Source organism: Seriola aureovittata, chromosome 7 (assembly GCF_021018895.1).
Source record: "Seriola aureovittata isolate HTS-2021-v1 ecotype China chromosome 7, ASM2101889v1, whole genome shotgun sequence".
NCBI lineage: Eukaryota > Metazoa > Chordata > Actinopteri > Carangiformes > Carangidae > Seriola > Seriola aureovittata.
The window spans coordinates 23,737,549-23,752,020 of record NC_079370.1 but is presented as its reverse complement, the minus strand read 5'-3'; the positions used below and the strand labels follow the sequence as shown (position 1 = coordinate 23,752,020).

The following is a 14,472-nucleotide window of genomic DNA, read 5'->3' as shown; positions in this document are numbered from 1 at the left end:
GGCTGAGGATTCAATCTCAGGGAAATCAGGGAAGTCTGATGGAAAGGAATAAAAATAGACTGCATATACTTCTGAATGTAGAGGATGAGGCGATGGGGGAGCGGAGCACACAAGAGTAAAGAGGAAGAGATGTTCAATATAGAAAAAAAGAAGATGCATGGAAGAAGAACGCCGCATAAAGATAGTGCCACTGTGAGTAAATATAGCCACAGCTTCATGTCTTCTAACAAAATGAGAATACACACACAACTGATGCAGAACTGAGGTGCTTGACATACTGACAATGAAGATCAAGTTTTAAAGAATAATTCAAGTTTATTACAACTCGACTGACACAGGTTCCTGTTTACAGCCTTACAGCAGTTTACCATATAATCTAAGTCAACTTCATTAAAGGCAAGAAGAAAAGTCACAAATAAGCCTCATCACACTTGCCTGTCTCTCTGGAGCAATCTGGGTTCAGTATCAAGTTAATGGACAACCTGTTTCTCCTCCTGAGCCACAGTTGGCAAAGTTTAGCTAACTGAGTGCTCTTGTTTCTCACCCTCTCCTTTTAGCAATGTCGCCGTCTTCCCATATGTCAGCATTTAATTAAGTGAGAGCGAGGTGATTATTGTTTATCGGAATGATAGCCAACAGATAACAAAGACATATTTTGTGTCAATTTTCTAATTTGGCATACATTTAGTCGCATCATTTCTGCCACTGAGCTTCAGAAGTGGTGTATTTATATTTTTTATAATACACATCTTCATCATCACAGTTGTGACTAAGCGGCAAAGCCCAACAAAAGAAAGTGTCCTCTTTCCCTCTGTCCCTCTGCTATCACTATCCATCCATCAGTCTAGGGCAGTGCTATAACTACTTACTATACACAGTTATGCACTGTGATAAAACATTATGGATGTCCCCAGACAGGCTTTGCCCTCTGCGGACCTCTAACCAACAGCTGACAACAGTGATTACCCTCTTCGCCTCCCAGTTGCTACTCTGTCGGCAGCGTAAACACCAGAGCACAGTTCAGAGTGGTAGACACTCTCCATTGAACAAGTCACTTGCCTAATGTGGCCATTATAGTTCAAACAGCTTAAGGCCTGCATTTGTAGCATAGAAACAGAGGAAGAAACACTAACAATTCTCTGAATCCACGGTTCAGTTCAGACTTCCGATGACACTCCGCCATTGTGCTGATGTTTGTGTGGTGGGTTCGGTCTCGCTTTCAGAATCGTTACACTTCTAAATGTATTCTGAGACGGTGAGAGGTTTACATTTATTTGTCTGTTTTGTTGCTATACATAGACTGGAATTAGATACTACATGGATTATTCCAAGGTTGCAGCAGTCACGGTTTCACCTCCAACCTGTGCCTGTTCTTCCTCCCATCACACTCCTCCACCTCCAGCGGCCCCCCTACCCTGCCCACCCCCTGTGGTGTCTGTCAGGGAGGATCTGAGTGGGCGCCAGGATGGAGGCACGTACAGCCTTTCCCCTTTCTTTCCCCGAAGCTTTATTAACAGTGGCACACCACAATTGGGCACTGATCCCCAGCGAGGCACTGTGTGGTTTTTCAGGGAGCAGGAAACTCATCAAGGCCATAAATTGTGAGCATCAGCAGTCTGCGCCCAGCTCTGCCGTTTCGCCCCGGCTCCGAGGCCCGCAAAGTGCTGATTCAGGGCAAAGGCAGAGCGCAGGCAGTGGCGGAGTTCACCACCAGCAGGCTCTCCATCACTTTGACAGCTCAATAAAAACCAGTGTAAACTATTAATTGGATCATTAATTATTGATGCTGTTTTTACTACAATTCAAGGGGCAAGAGCAGAAAAGAGGCAGGGGTGAAACAGTGTGTATGTTTAAACATAGTCACCACGCTAGGAAGGTGATACAGTGTCATGTTAGCCCTCTGGGGAAGCAGATCTTAAAACATCAACATATATCCTAAAATAAAAGGTCAGATAACGTCTCTTATTATGCACAGAACACAGTAGCAGTAACAATCGAGGTATAAAAGGTTGAATTAATGGGAATAACAAACAAACAAGCTTGACAGCACAGACTAAAAATCCAGCAGACTTACTGAGATGCAAAAACTGATCCCAGCAGCCATTAATGAGGATGTAACATAGGCTGTCACTACACAATGTTCACCTCTCTGCTGTAGTTAGCCAGCCAGCCTCTCCTTTTCTGTCTGTTCTGCACTATTATGAGACTGCATGTCAAGGGAATCAATAAAGAGGAAAACACAGGGAGAGGCCATCGCGATAAATCAGTCTTTAGTGCTCGCAGGCACGAGCCAGGCCCATTACAGCAGGCACACCCTTTCTCCTCCAGTCTCCTCCTCCCTTTGGCTTTCCCTCCTTCCCATCCCATCAAGCCCTCCTCCGTCCTCAGTGGCCCCCGCAGGGTATTGGAGAGTCGAGAGCGTTCCACGCACCCTGCTTAGCCTACTGTTACACACCCATCTCCTGACCAAGTCGAGCTGATTGCACAAACCCCAAGACGCTGATGGGCCACAAATGTCCAAAAGATGCTTTCTGCCCTCTTTTTCATCGCTCTGCCACTATGGCCTGATATGCAATTATAACTGATGATCTTTTTCTTGTCTGCTGTGGCTTTTCTTTCAACCTTTCAGACTGAAAAGAGGATGTAAATCATAATTATGTCTAAGTATGTAGCATTTAAAACGGCTGTGAAACCTGGTTCTGTTGAAGTACATGCTATGTCGTGCTATATCTGCTCCATTTTTAAATTCTATGTTCCACAAAAAAGGGCCGATGTATCTTTATAGCTCTATATCTGACTGTATTATATAAGGTTTTTATTGACTATATCAATACTCTCCAGAATATCACATGCCCAGGTCTGGAGCCTAAAGATTGGATCCTGTCTCTGCTGTCTGTTATATAACTGAAAGAGTGCAAACAAGGACACAGGTTTAAAATAAATGATTCAGTAGAATTTCCTGAACCATTTATCAGACTCCCTGCATGCACCATATCACAGCAGCCTTAATTATGTCATAAATTAATAAAACTGCCAATTATACCTCAATAAAGAGCAGAGATTGCTCCACATAATCAGCTGAGGATGTTATATAGCTATACTTATTCAGGGCAATAGTTGAACTCCTTCCTTTATTTTCCCCCTCCTCTCCTACACAGGCTGACCTGTGGAGGAGGCAGACAGACACAGACAGAAACAACAGAAACTCTGACCCTCACAACAGCCTGTCTTTTCTTCCTATTTTTGTTTCATGGCTACCTGGAAACCTGGAAACTCCCACATCAATAATGTAGTGCCGGTGCTGCTTCCCTTAGTGAGGAGAACAGTTACATAACGGAGCAGACCAACTGAATTCCTCCAGTCTCTTCTAGATTAAACATTTCGAGCATGTGGCAGGTGCTTTGGTCTAGTGCTACTGACAAAAGCAAACTGCGCTGCTGTACTTTCCTCCTGTCTGTCTTTTATTCTTCCATTTGTCAGCCGCTCCTCTTCCTTTCTTTCTGTTTGGTGCTTTTAACATTTCTCAGGTAAAGGCCTCCGTAATTACAGGTTTGACAATAAAATCAATTTGCAATTACAACAACTGTCAACCAGGTGGAGCAGTCAAGAAGCTAACAGCCTAAACAATTGCTTTTGAGGTTGATTCTATGCAAAGTGGCATTTAATTCAGTCACTCTGACTGTTTGCTTGCCAGTGTGTGGTTATACACTTGGACAAGTGCGCTTGTGTCTCTAAGCAGGTAGGACATTTGCCATGAGCGATCTGATGTCCATTTCTATTTTCCTGTTGTAGTTAAACAGCAAGACAGGCCAGGCAAAGCCAACACCAAGCACACCTCTTCAATTAGGCACACTGTGCTAAACTGGACCCACTGCCTGTAGAAATCTTTCACATTATTATTTCAATGTTTGAGCACAGTTATTGAAATGAAATTCATTCATTCATTTTCTACCGCTTATCCTCTAGTAGGGTCGCGGGGGGGCTGGAGCCTATCCCAGCATCTTTTCGGGCGAGAGGCGGGGTACGCCCTGGACAGGTCGCCAGTCCATCGCAGGGCAAACACATAGAGACAGACAACCATTCACACTCACAGCCACACCTATGGTCAATTTAGAGTATCCGATTAGCCTAGTCCCCATTTTGCATGTCTTTGGACTGTGGGAGGAAGCCGGAGTACCCGGAGAGAACCCACTGAAATTGCTCGAGCTAATTTGAAAAATCAGCAGCAGAACGTGCCATGAAAAAAAAAAACCCTGAGCAGCGACATGATGTGTCTTTTTACCATCCACCTCAAGCCAGGAGCAGTTACAAGGAATGACATCAGCAGTGTGGTACCAAAACAGTATGGAAGTCAAGAGGTCAAAGCTAACTGAGGAGGTACAGTATACTGCAGGAAAACATACAATCACCCTCTGCTCTTTTATTACCTTCTGCTAATTCCATTCATTTACATGCAGCAGTGATGACATAAAACGAACCAATAAAATACTCTGAAACTGTTATTTACCCAGCTCACCTTGTTTCACTAGACACCCACACCCCAGACCTCTCCATGGTTCCCTCTGTCTGTCAGTTATGTAACAGCGTCCATTAGGACAGACTGATCATGTGAAACAGCTGTGGCGGGACCCGGCAAAGTGTGCCAGCAGCGGCAAAAGGATTAGGCCTTGAGAGCAGTAGCATTACATTCATTTAAAAACACATAACACCCATCCACACTGAAACATATCTGGCTCATGAGCCCACAAGCCTCGTCCTCAAAGGCACCGGAGCTGTGTGAGTAAATTCACGCATAACAAACATAAAACGCAGCAGTGCTTTGCACATACATAAGGCTCATTATTTTCGGGCTTCTAAGATTTTTTTTTACTGTAAATGCTGGGACTTTATAGAAGAGGCAGAGTGCTGTAAACCAAAGTCACCACACATCAAAGAATTAACTGTTTACTGCAGTTTATAATAAAGATAGTCCAATAAAGGAGTGCACAGCTCAGAAAGTGGAAACTGAGGAGGAAAATGTGGAGAAAATGCAAATGAGCTGCTCATTATGCACCAGAAAAAAAACACATTTAACTTTATTAAAATCTGCGAAATGACAGCATTATGATTTTTGTTACTGATGATACAGATTTCTTGCTATTTAAAATTTTCTTATTAAACTCAAAGCAAAGAATCTTTTGAAATGAAAATAATGAGCCTTACACATAAAAACACAGATAAGCACAGAAACACACAAAGCACAGATACAGACTGTAGACTGGGGAATCTGAAGGTTATATCTGAGTCAACAGCTGCATATATCAAAATCAATATCAACATGAGACAGCAAGAACAATTTAATTATTAGATAAGATCTGACTTTTCAAACAATATTGTTTCAGCAATACTATGAAAGAATTACAATAGCATGAAAACGCATCAGAGCAGTCTGTATAATGTAACATGAATGCTAAATAAACCTATAGACATAGTAAAAGTAGCAGAAACAGAGTAGACTGACAGAGGCTGGTGGTGTGTGTGGCCCCTACCTTTCTCACTGACTGACTCACTCTCTATCTCCACGTCCTCACAGCTGGTGTACTCCGGTGTGGTGGCCAGCTCCTCCTCTGAGCTGCTCAGTGACACCTGCCGCATCTTCCCTCCCTTTTTGGTTTTGTGGGGCTTTGGGGGTGGCGGGCGCACCGACTCCGACTGGTCCGAGCTGAGAGAGTCATTCCTCAACATGCTCTCCATCTTCTCCCTCTTGGTTTTGCGGACAGCTGAACTGGGGTCCAAGTGGTGTTGCTGCCTCCTCATGGGATCCCCGCCTACACCCAGGTCTGCTCTCCGCAGGTCCCCAGATCGGTCACCCAGCACAGGGCTGCGATGAGGCGTTGGGGGGCTGTGGTTGGAGGTTCTGTGACCTCCCAGGCCAGGACCCATGGGCCCTGGGGAGGAGCGGTCCACGGAGTAGGAGCGCTGTCCCACCATAGGCGGCCGGCGCTCGGTGAGATGCTGTCGGGACAGCCGGATCGGGCCAGGGTCATCCTGCTCCGTGTAAGCCAGGGAGACATCACTGTGGCGGCGCTCGTGCCTCAGACGACCCACCTCAGCGTGCATCCTCATCTGCTCCTCGTAGGGCTGCGGCTTAACAGGATATCGTGCCAGGTTGGGGTCACTGCGATAGCGTGCCTGGAACTCCTCCTGGCGCTGCTGCTGGAGGTCATACTCGCTGGGCGGTCCATCTAGCTCCTGGTCCAGCGGGTATTCCTGGGAGTGCCAGCGTCCAGGGCCCCGTCGGTCCCGGTAGCCCATCCGTGCCGCATCCACATCTGGGTACATGTGTGGGCCCCGCGGAGCCCGCCGAGGGTCCCCATCCCCATAGTCGGACGGTGATCTGGGCATGCCGCCGTCCGTCGGGGCATACTGTGAGTGGTCAACCCCCTCCCTTTGGTCGTATTTTTGGTTTGGATCCCTGGATGCAGATGGGCTTCGTTTCCTGTAGATCAAAGAGAGGGAATAAAAGAGTGGAATTTATTGTACTTTGAACTGGACGTTTTCTGATGCTTTTCATATACAGTACACATCATGATTTATTTCTGACCCAGTGTGTGCATATTGATGCTGCTCAATTACATTTCCAGTGAGCATACGGTACATCTGCTTCTGTGCAAGTGGAAATATGAGGTATCAGTCAGACAGGAGTTTCTCTGTGCTTCATCACACATCTCTGTGCTAGTCTACTGAGGCTGAAGCCTTCAGTCTGTAGTCTATAGCTTCACTTTACTTTGCCCTGCACTGCCTCGGCTTCAGTCCCTGTCAAAACCTAATGAGAAGCTGCTCTGTCTCTGTCACAAACACATACACAGGGAGAGAGAGAGAAATGAGAGTAAGCAGCAGGATGCAACACCACTCCCTCCTCTCACTGCAACAGACTCTATATGTTCTCAAACACGGCTGACAAATGCTCTTCTCTTAGCACATTTTACAGTTGGAAACCTCAGATTTTGCAGAAAATATGTGCAAAGAGAACACCTTTAGCTGACCTAGTTAAACAGTATGGCATTAACGCAGACAGCTTTACAGCCTGAATTCTCTTATACTAATAATATTAATTAATATTAATATTTGCAAAAAACAAGTATTCACATCAGAAAAACATACACTTGTGCAGATAAAGTCCTGTTGGATTATCTAATTTGATCTAGAGGGTCGCACACAGTCTTAACACAGACAACGTTGTATCTCTTTTCATGCCATAGCCAATTTTTCATTTTCATTTTGATAGCATCTGATTATTTTGTTGATATAGGTGCTTAAATCATCATCATTTGCTATGCATTATAAACAACAGGATGACACAAGATTAACAACGGAGCCTGCCTGGATATGACCTGTTTGTATTTCCAAATGAATAGCGTGAGTCTGTGTGTGCGTGTGTGTGTGTGTGTGTGTGTGTGTGAGATGAGGAACAAGACTGTACTGAGAGCAGTGCATTGATAAATGATTCAGAGTTTCACAGATTGTATCTGTGTGCACAGTCCGATGGACATTAAGGGATGTACAGAGACAATAACAATGTGTCTGAATTTATGAACCTCAGAGGAAGGTGCCCATTTATTTATCCCAATACCAGAAGCTCCTGCTGGATAAAACATCTAATGTCAATCAGAACTTACAAAAAAAACATTTACACACATTAATATACACTAAAATCATAACATGATTAAATTAATACCTTTTGTTTCAAACACTGTCTAAAATCATGTGTCCTGGTCGTGATAAAACAGAGTGGTCCTCTTTGTAAAGAGACTGAAGAGAAGTAAAATCTCGAAACAAGTACAGTTAAGCTGGAAATTGTGTGAAATAACTTGCTAAGATGAATTCTTTGAAGTATGGTTACAGTCAGCAGCCCCAGATTTCTAAAATTAGCTGTCACTCATTTTATCATTGTCCAATTGTCAGAGAGGAAACCGGCCAGGAAGTGGATGAAAAGCCTGGAGGAGGCTAACTGTGTGTTAATGCATTTATTCCATTGTTCAGAATCAATTATTCATAAGCCATTTTTCTCCTACATTTCTCCCACTTTTCCACCAAAATAATAATGACATTTCGGTGAGGAAAAAGCTCTGTGAAGCATTCCCTTAATTTTGTACGTGACAACTTTCCATAAATTTCAAAGGGCTTCATAAATCACTGCTGCCAGCTTTGCTCAGTGGCCAAGGTAAGGGCTCCTCACATGTGATTGGCTGATTCACTGAACCACAGAGGAGGTTTGGTCCCTGCCTACTGGATCACAGTCTGAGGATAATGAATGTACAGACCACAAGACATCAGCACTGTGGTGAAGCACATACAGTACGGGTAAAGATGCTTTTTGTGTTCTCTGCTTTGAATTTCTGTGTTGAACACTGAGTAATCTCACCAAAAAGAAGTGCCAGCTCCAGCGAGGGATAGAATGATGAATGGGCCTCGTGTATAGTTCATGAACTAGTGTACAGTTAAAATATGAGCTGTTAAAGAGGGGCAGAAGTCGAACAATGAAGCAGCACGAATGTGTATTCCAGCAACACTAGTACATAAAAGCAAGATTTACTTAAGACTAGAAAGGACACAATTACACAATTGTTTGGTCCAGTTACAGCAAAATCCCAAAATACCACATAGCAACATTCTTACAAATACAGCATGTCTTTACTGATTTATTATTTCTGGTTCTTCCTTAAATCTGCACTGATCAATATTTTTATATCAACAACTGATCAAGTGACTATGTATACGGGAATTGTACATTGTGAGGACAAATGTCACGTGATTCTGAAGTGCCCCTCAGCTCTACACAGCATTTTAGCATCTTTTAGCTTATTGTTTTCTTCACGGTCCACAACTCACTCTCAGGCTGTTTTCAGAACAAGACTAGGTCCAAACCTTGTACATTGCTGTATAGCTCTGTGCTCACACATACAGTATTTTAATACAGCCGAGTTCCCAATAAAGCTGTTCTCATTTACATGTTTTTATGTTTCTATTGTCATAGAACAGAACAAGTCTGAAAAAGAGACTAAAACATGGCCCATTAAGACAACATTAACTTCCATGCCATTAACAAGCTGCTGCTCTGTTGCTGCTAAAATCCTTATTTTATAACCAAAACATCGTCTGAAAAAATCACCATAAGTTGAAGACAATAGCTGTGCTGTAATTTCAGCTATATTCACTGTTAAATAATCAGTCAGAAAGAAAGTTACAAGCTCAGCATAGGTGTCCCTGCAGAGAAAAAGCCCAACCTCATACTCGTGGGGCAATACTGGAAACTCTTCTACGGAAAGTAGCTAAGGTTTCTCCATAAAGTTGGTAGATTTGTTGGTAGGTGCTTTTCTGAAAAAAGTCCCTAAAGGATCCTAAAACTCGGTTCATTTAGCAACAAATGCTCTAAGTTAGCAACACACCCTGTAAACCATTCATTTTGCATGAGCAACGGCGAAAGGGGTACCTCCAACACTGGGCCAGCTGAGTGTTCATCAATCAGAAACATTAGCATTTATTGGGCTAGCCTCACTGTTTCGGTCCAGCAAAATAAAGTAAAAACCTACTGTAAGCTACCTGCCCAGCAGAGAGAGAAGGTTAGCAGCTAAAGACTAAGATATTTACTTCAGGAGTTGGTGAAGACCAAAACAGAGGTAAGAAGTGGAGTGAATATTGCACTTGCATTTTCCAAATGACTGAAAATATCACTTCAAATGTTTCTGCATGTCTGCTAAATGACTAAATAGGGAGATGCTTGCTAACCTGTTCTTCATAACCACTTCATAATGATGTATTTACAGCTTGCTTTGCTGCACCCAAAACTTATTAATGCTGCTAATTAATGCTAATTGATATTTTTCATATCACGATTAAATCAAATGACTTCATGTGAAATTCTTGTTACTAATACTGAGAGTTAATATCACAGCTCTAGGGAGCTGTAAGCCAATTGCCAATCTTCCTATGAGGATACCAGTGTTGACCTGTTTCTGCTGCATGTGTGATTAACACAAGACAAGAACTGGTTGCTGCTGCTGTGACTTTGTTTTGGAGTCTACTTTCTCCATTTCTGCCATTAAAAGCTGTTTATGCAGTTTTGATAACTGTCTGCATTTCCAGTAAAAATGATACTGATTCACTCACTAGCCAGGTAATAAAAGCCTATTAGGGATGTTTATCCGAGGATACCACAGCAACAAAATGCCACCACCTATTACATAACTTCATCCACAGCAAATCAAGATAAAAGATCTGACGTGATTTCTTGCAAATGGAGTACAGAAACACTGCAGCAGCTGTAGCGCCAAAGATGTTATGGGAACACAACAAGAGTCTAATGGATATGCACTTTAATGAACAAATCCTCATTTCTAACAAAGACCTAGAGAAAGACAAAAGGACATTTGAAGTCTGTGATGTAGCCAGATCACACAAGTGACTTCTCCTTTCTGTTTCACATCAAAACAAATGCCTCCCATCACCTTAGCATCCGAACGCAGCCTCACGAGTGATTCAGACGCAGCTGGAGAAACACATGAGGGTTGTTGCATTATTCATGATCTGCTCCTGGACACTAACTGAGCGGTGCTTCATTCACAAATCCAAAGTGAAGCGGCAGCACAAATTATATGCTGGAGGAGGGGACGGGCGCCGTGACTTGGATGGGAGAGAACGTGGAGTAGGGGGGGTGGAGCAGTGTGTGAGGAGCATGAGAAACATCTCGTTATAATGACTTGATGATGATAGAGGGGTGTGTTAAGTATGTGCATGTGTATGGGTGCGTGCGTTCACTTGTGCATGCCTATGTGTTTGTGTCGGTGAGTGTGTTTTATGTGCTCTGCACTGGCTGCCTGAGAAATGCTTCACTTTGACTCTCAGTATGCCCTCAGGGCCTCAGGCTAATGTCTCCTCTGGGAAGTTGTGTTGAAATCCTACACCCGGAACACAAACATGCACATAGAACATGCACATGGCTACAACAACAAACGTTAACAAACTGCCCTTTGACGAGCTCTAACTCATCTTGACACAAGTATCACATTTCCCTGCTCCTGTTTAGGCTTGTATGTCCTTCCTGTCCAAACAGAGAAATGTCTCTGGCAGCCAGCAACCACGCTGTTCTCCATCAGCATCTGCATCATGATGCTAACATTGTCAGCGCTAAACCAGCCTTCAGTAAGTACAACAGAGCGGTGGCGCAGCACTTAATTTCGCACTGTGCATTATTCCCACATTGCTCCAGCTGCCACGGCTACTGTAATAGCCTCTCTGCAGATAGTTCTGAGCCCCCCACAGCTCCGCCATGACACACTCTGCTGATCTTAGATTTGCATTCCATCCTCAGTGACACAGACAGAGAGGAAGAGAGGAGAAACAAAACACGAGAAGGGAGAGATGGGAGGGAGAAGGGAGGATATCATCCACAATGTGTGTGAATTAGAGGAGGCATGGAAAAAAGGAAGCAGAGGAGCTGACAGGTAGCTGTCTCCTGTAGCTAAACATGCAGCTGGTATGCATGGTGAATTCCACCACACTAGTCAGGCTCAAGCTTGGAATGACAGAACAGGACACCAGTGGATCGTGATGCCTGTGATGATGCACAGATGCCTGGCTGCTGCAACGATAGAGTCACGAAGCACACGGTGACGTACTCCCTCCATCACACCTCCTTATATAGCAAGATGCGTGCGTGATGTCACCACAAATGTGGCACTGAGCCGCAGCACAGGCAGCGTGGTGTGCAGCAGATCAACCCACAGTGATTCATCCTAACAGGCCCACAATAGAGAGACATGTTCACTGTCTGCAAGGCAGAGTGTGGGAATGCAAGCCACCATTCTGTACATTCCCGCTGTGGGAATAACAGCAGCCCTCGTTACTGCTGTTGTCCTTTTCTGAGCTAACTATAGAAAACCTCTGCTGTGAGAGCGTACGAGCTGCAAGACCTCATTCAGCTGCAGACAAGGGCGGTGATGACAAGAAGATTCAATTCAGGGAGGGTGACAGTGGTCTCATTTTATGACACCAGGACTTTTACATCTAATATGGGGAAAAAAGAAACATGTACCCATGACCCTGATAGAAAGGGTGTTCATTTGGCTGCCAAGGATCATGTTTTGACATCTACAGCAAAGAAGTGTAGAGAGGGGTAAACTTCCACACTCACTATAAATCAGAAAGGATGCAGACATCATTGAGATGTCGTGTAAACCTCCCTTCTGTTTTTGATGCCAGCCCAGCCGCATACACCTCCAGTGCTCTAGAGGTAATTCCAATATTATAATCATCTTTTTAAAGTACACTGTCCTTATCAAAAGCAGCATAATGTATCAAATCCATGGCTCACAAAAATCATGGGATTACACTATGGCCCCGAAAGATTAAAAAGTGCGACCCTAAAAGATTAGAAGTGACCCGACATGCTCGCCATGATAAAACCTTTATATGCTGTTATTTTCTGCAACATGACACAAAAACCAATTGGTGAAATTTCCCCGATATACTGTGGTGTGATGAGAGGCCCTGTCAGATGTGTTCCTGTTCAGATCAGAAACATCCAGAGCCTGAGCCTATAGTTCCCTGGCTGCAAATGGACTAGATTATCTACCTGTGTCATTCTCTCAGTGTGTGTGTGTGTGTGTGTGTGTGTGTGTGTGTGTGTGTGTGTGTGTGTGTGTGTGTGTGTGTGTGTGTATGTGTGTGTGCATGTGTGTGTGTGTGTGTGTGTGTAACTCCCTATACTCATCTGTATGATGAAAGGCCTAAAATCGAGAAGTAAGCCTGTGATCACAAATCATTAACATTTGATGTGGGTCCATGATAAAAAAAAAAAAGAGGGTTATCACACATCCATTTACACAGAGCATCTGCAACACACAGGCTAGAGCTCCGTTTACTGTATAGCAGCTTTTGAGCGGAGACCAATATCCCTGCACAATCATCTCTTTCCCTCTTTGTCTTACATAAACACATTTTCATTAATGCACAGTATGGTTTAAATGATAATCATCTGCTCAATACTGGGATCACGATTATTTATCATATTTGTCATCTATCTTTGGTGAGAATAAAATGGTTTTATGTACTTGCACAACAGAAAACTGCCCTGACCTTCACATTGTATTAAATAAAACTAGAGAAAACATTTAATAAATTTCACCACCATCATAGCAAAATGCAGCTATAGAACAGCTGCAGTTTGCTATGTATATGGGAAGCTGAGAGAAGCTAATCACAGCACAACATATTAAAAACTATTCAGTATATTCAGCACGTGTGATTGGTCAGTTCACAAATTTATTGAACTCTTACTGCAGAGCATCATGACCGAGCTCAATTAATTGTACAAGGCAATTTAGATTGTGATTATTTGATGAATTTTGCCTCCCTGTCTCAATATGTCCGCCTTTCTTTCCTCTCACAGCTACTGTAACAACAGCATTAGATGACATGGTTTTATCAATTCAACACAAAGAATTGCTTTGTTTTTCAACATTTTCTTGATTTAGACAATGTGCACCCACAGCTTCCCATTTATCCATTTAAAACCAAAGAAATGCCACAAGCACAAAGATCAATAACTGGAAGTCAATGAGGAAGCTTTCTGTAAGTGATGAACCCTTCACAGATGTTGCTGTTTTCGTGCACTCAGCTGCATGTGCAGACACCTTGACGCATGTACACACTGACACACACACGCTTCCTCGCTTTCTCACTGCAATAGCCTCATCCAGCATTTCAGAGATATTAGCTTGAGCTTTTACATCTTTGCGATGCCATGAAAACTAAAACACCCTGATGAAGCCGCTGCTTTTTTAATGCCGCTGTGACAATTATCCCTGAGGCAAAGAAATCTAATGCTCTGTTGTTTGGAATTTGCTGCAGATGTTAGAGCAGAAAAAACCAACTGTACTGCACAAATACCCAATCTACTGTATACTGTAATGCTTTATAGACATGGGACATTTGAACTAGCAACTATCTACAGGAAACACAACATACATGACACACTAGATATACATTTAAATTGTTTGTCCATATTAACTGTTTTTCTAGATCCAAAGTGTTTATAAGAGTCTAAATTATGACATGTAAACCAGCCTTACTGCACGTAACTGTCAGATCCTGGGGAGCAGCTCAGTTCAAACCTCAGCCTGACTACTCCACGCAATCACATGGCCGTCTGCAGACAAACAGTCCACAAACGCAGTCCAGTCCGATTCCAAACGTAGCACCACACCTGGCTCACAGCCTCCAACCAGGCCATGTTTTTATTCGTCCGATCCTCCCTCCCTTCGCACACAAAACGTCCTTGTTTTATTTCTAGAGTGCTACGGATGATCTAAACACAGCAGCAGCAGCAAATGTAGTTTTGCGGCAGTGCTCTTCGAACTGAGTGTGGTGACACCAGTTCTGTCCGCTCTGCCTCTGCTGCCGCTGAAGAAACATGTTAAATAAGAAAGCCAA

General features: G+C 43.5%; 1 protein-coding gene across 49 annotated transcripts in view; it reads right to left on the bottom strand.

Annotated features, from left to right (window-relative positions):
- The window catches only part of rims2a (regulating synaptic membrane exocytosis 2a), a 143,956-nt gene that overhangs the window by 66,291 nt on the left and 63,193 nt on the right, over positions 1–14,472 (bottom strand). For all 49 annotated transcript variants that reach the window (XM_056380027.1, XM_056380020.1, XM_056380024.1 and 46 more), the window contains one exon: positions 5,529–6,478. In XM_056380027.1, coding sequence (XP_056236002.1) covers positions 5,529–6,478 — 950 coding nt within the window. The remainder of the gene's footprint in view (positions 1–5,528; positions 6,479–14,472) is intronic.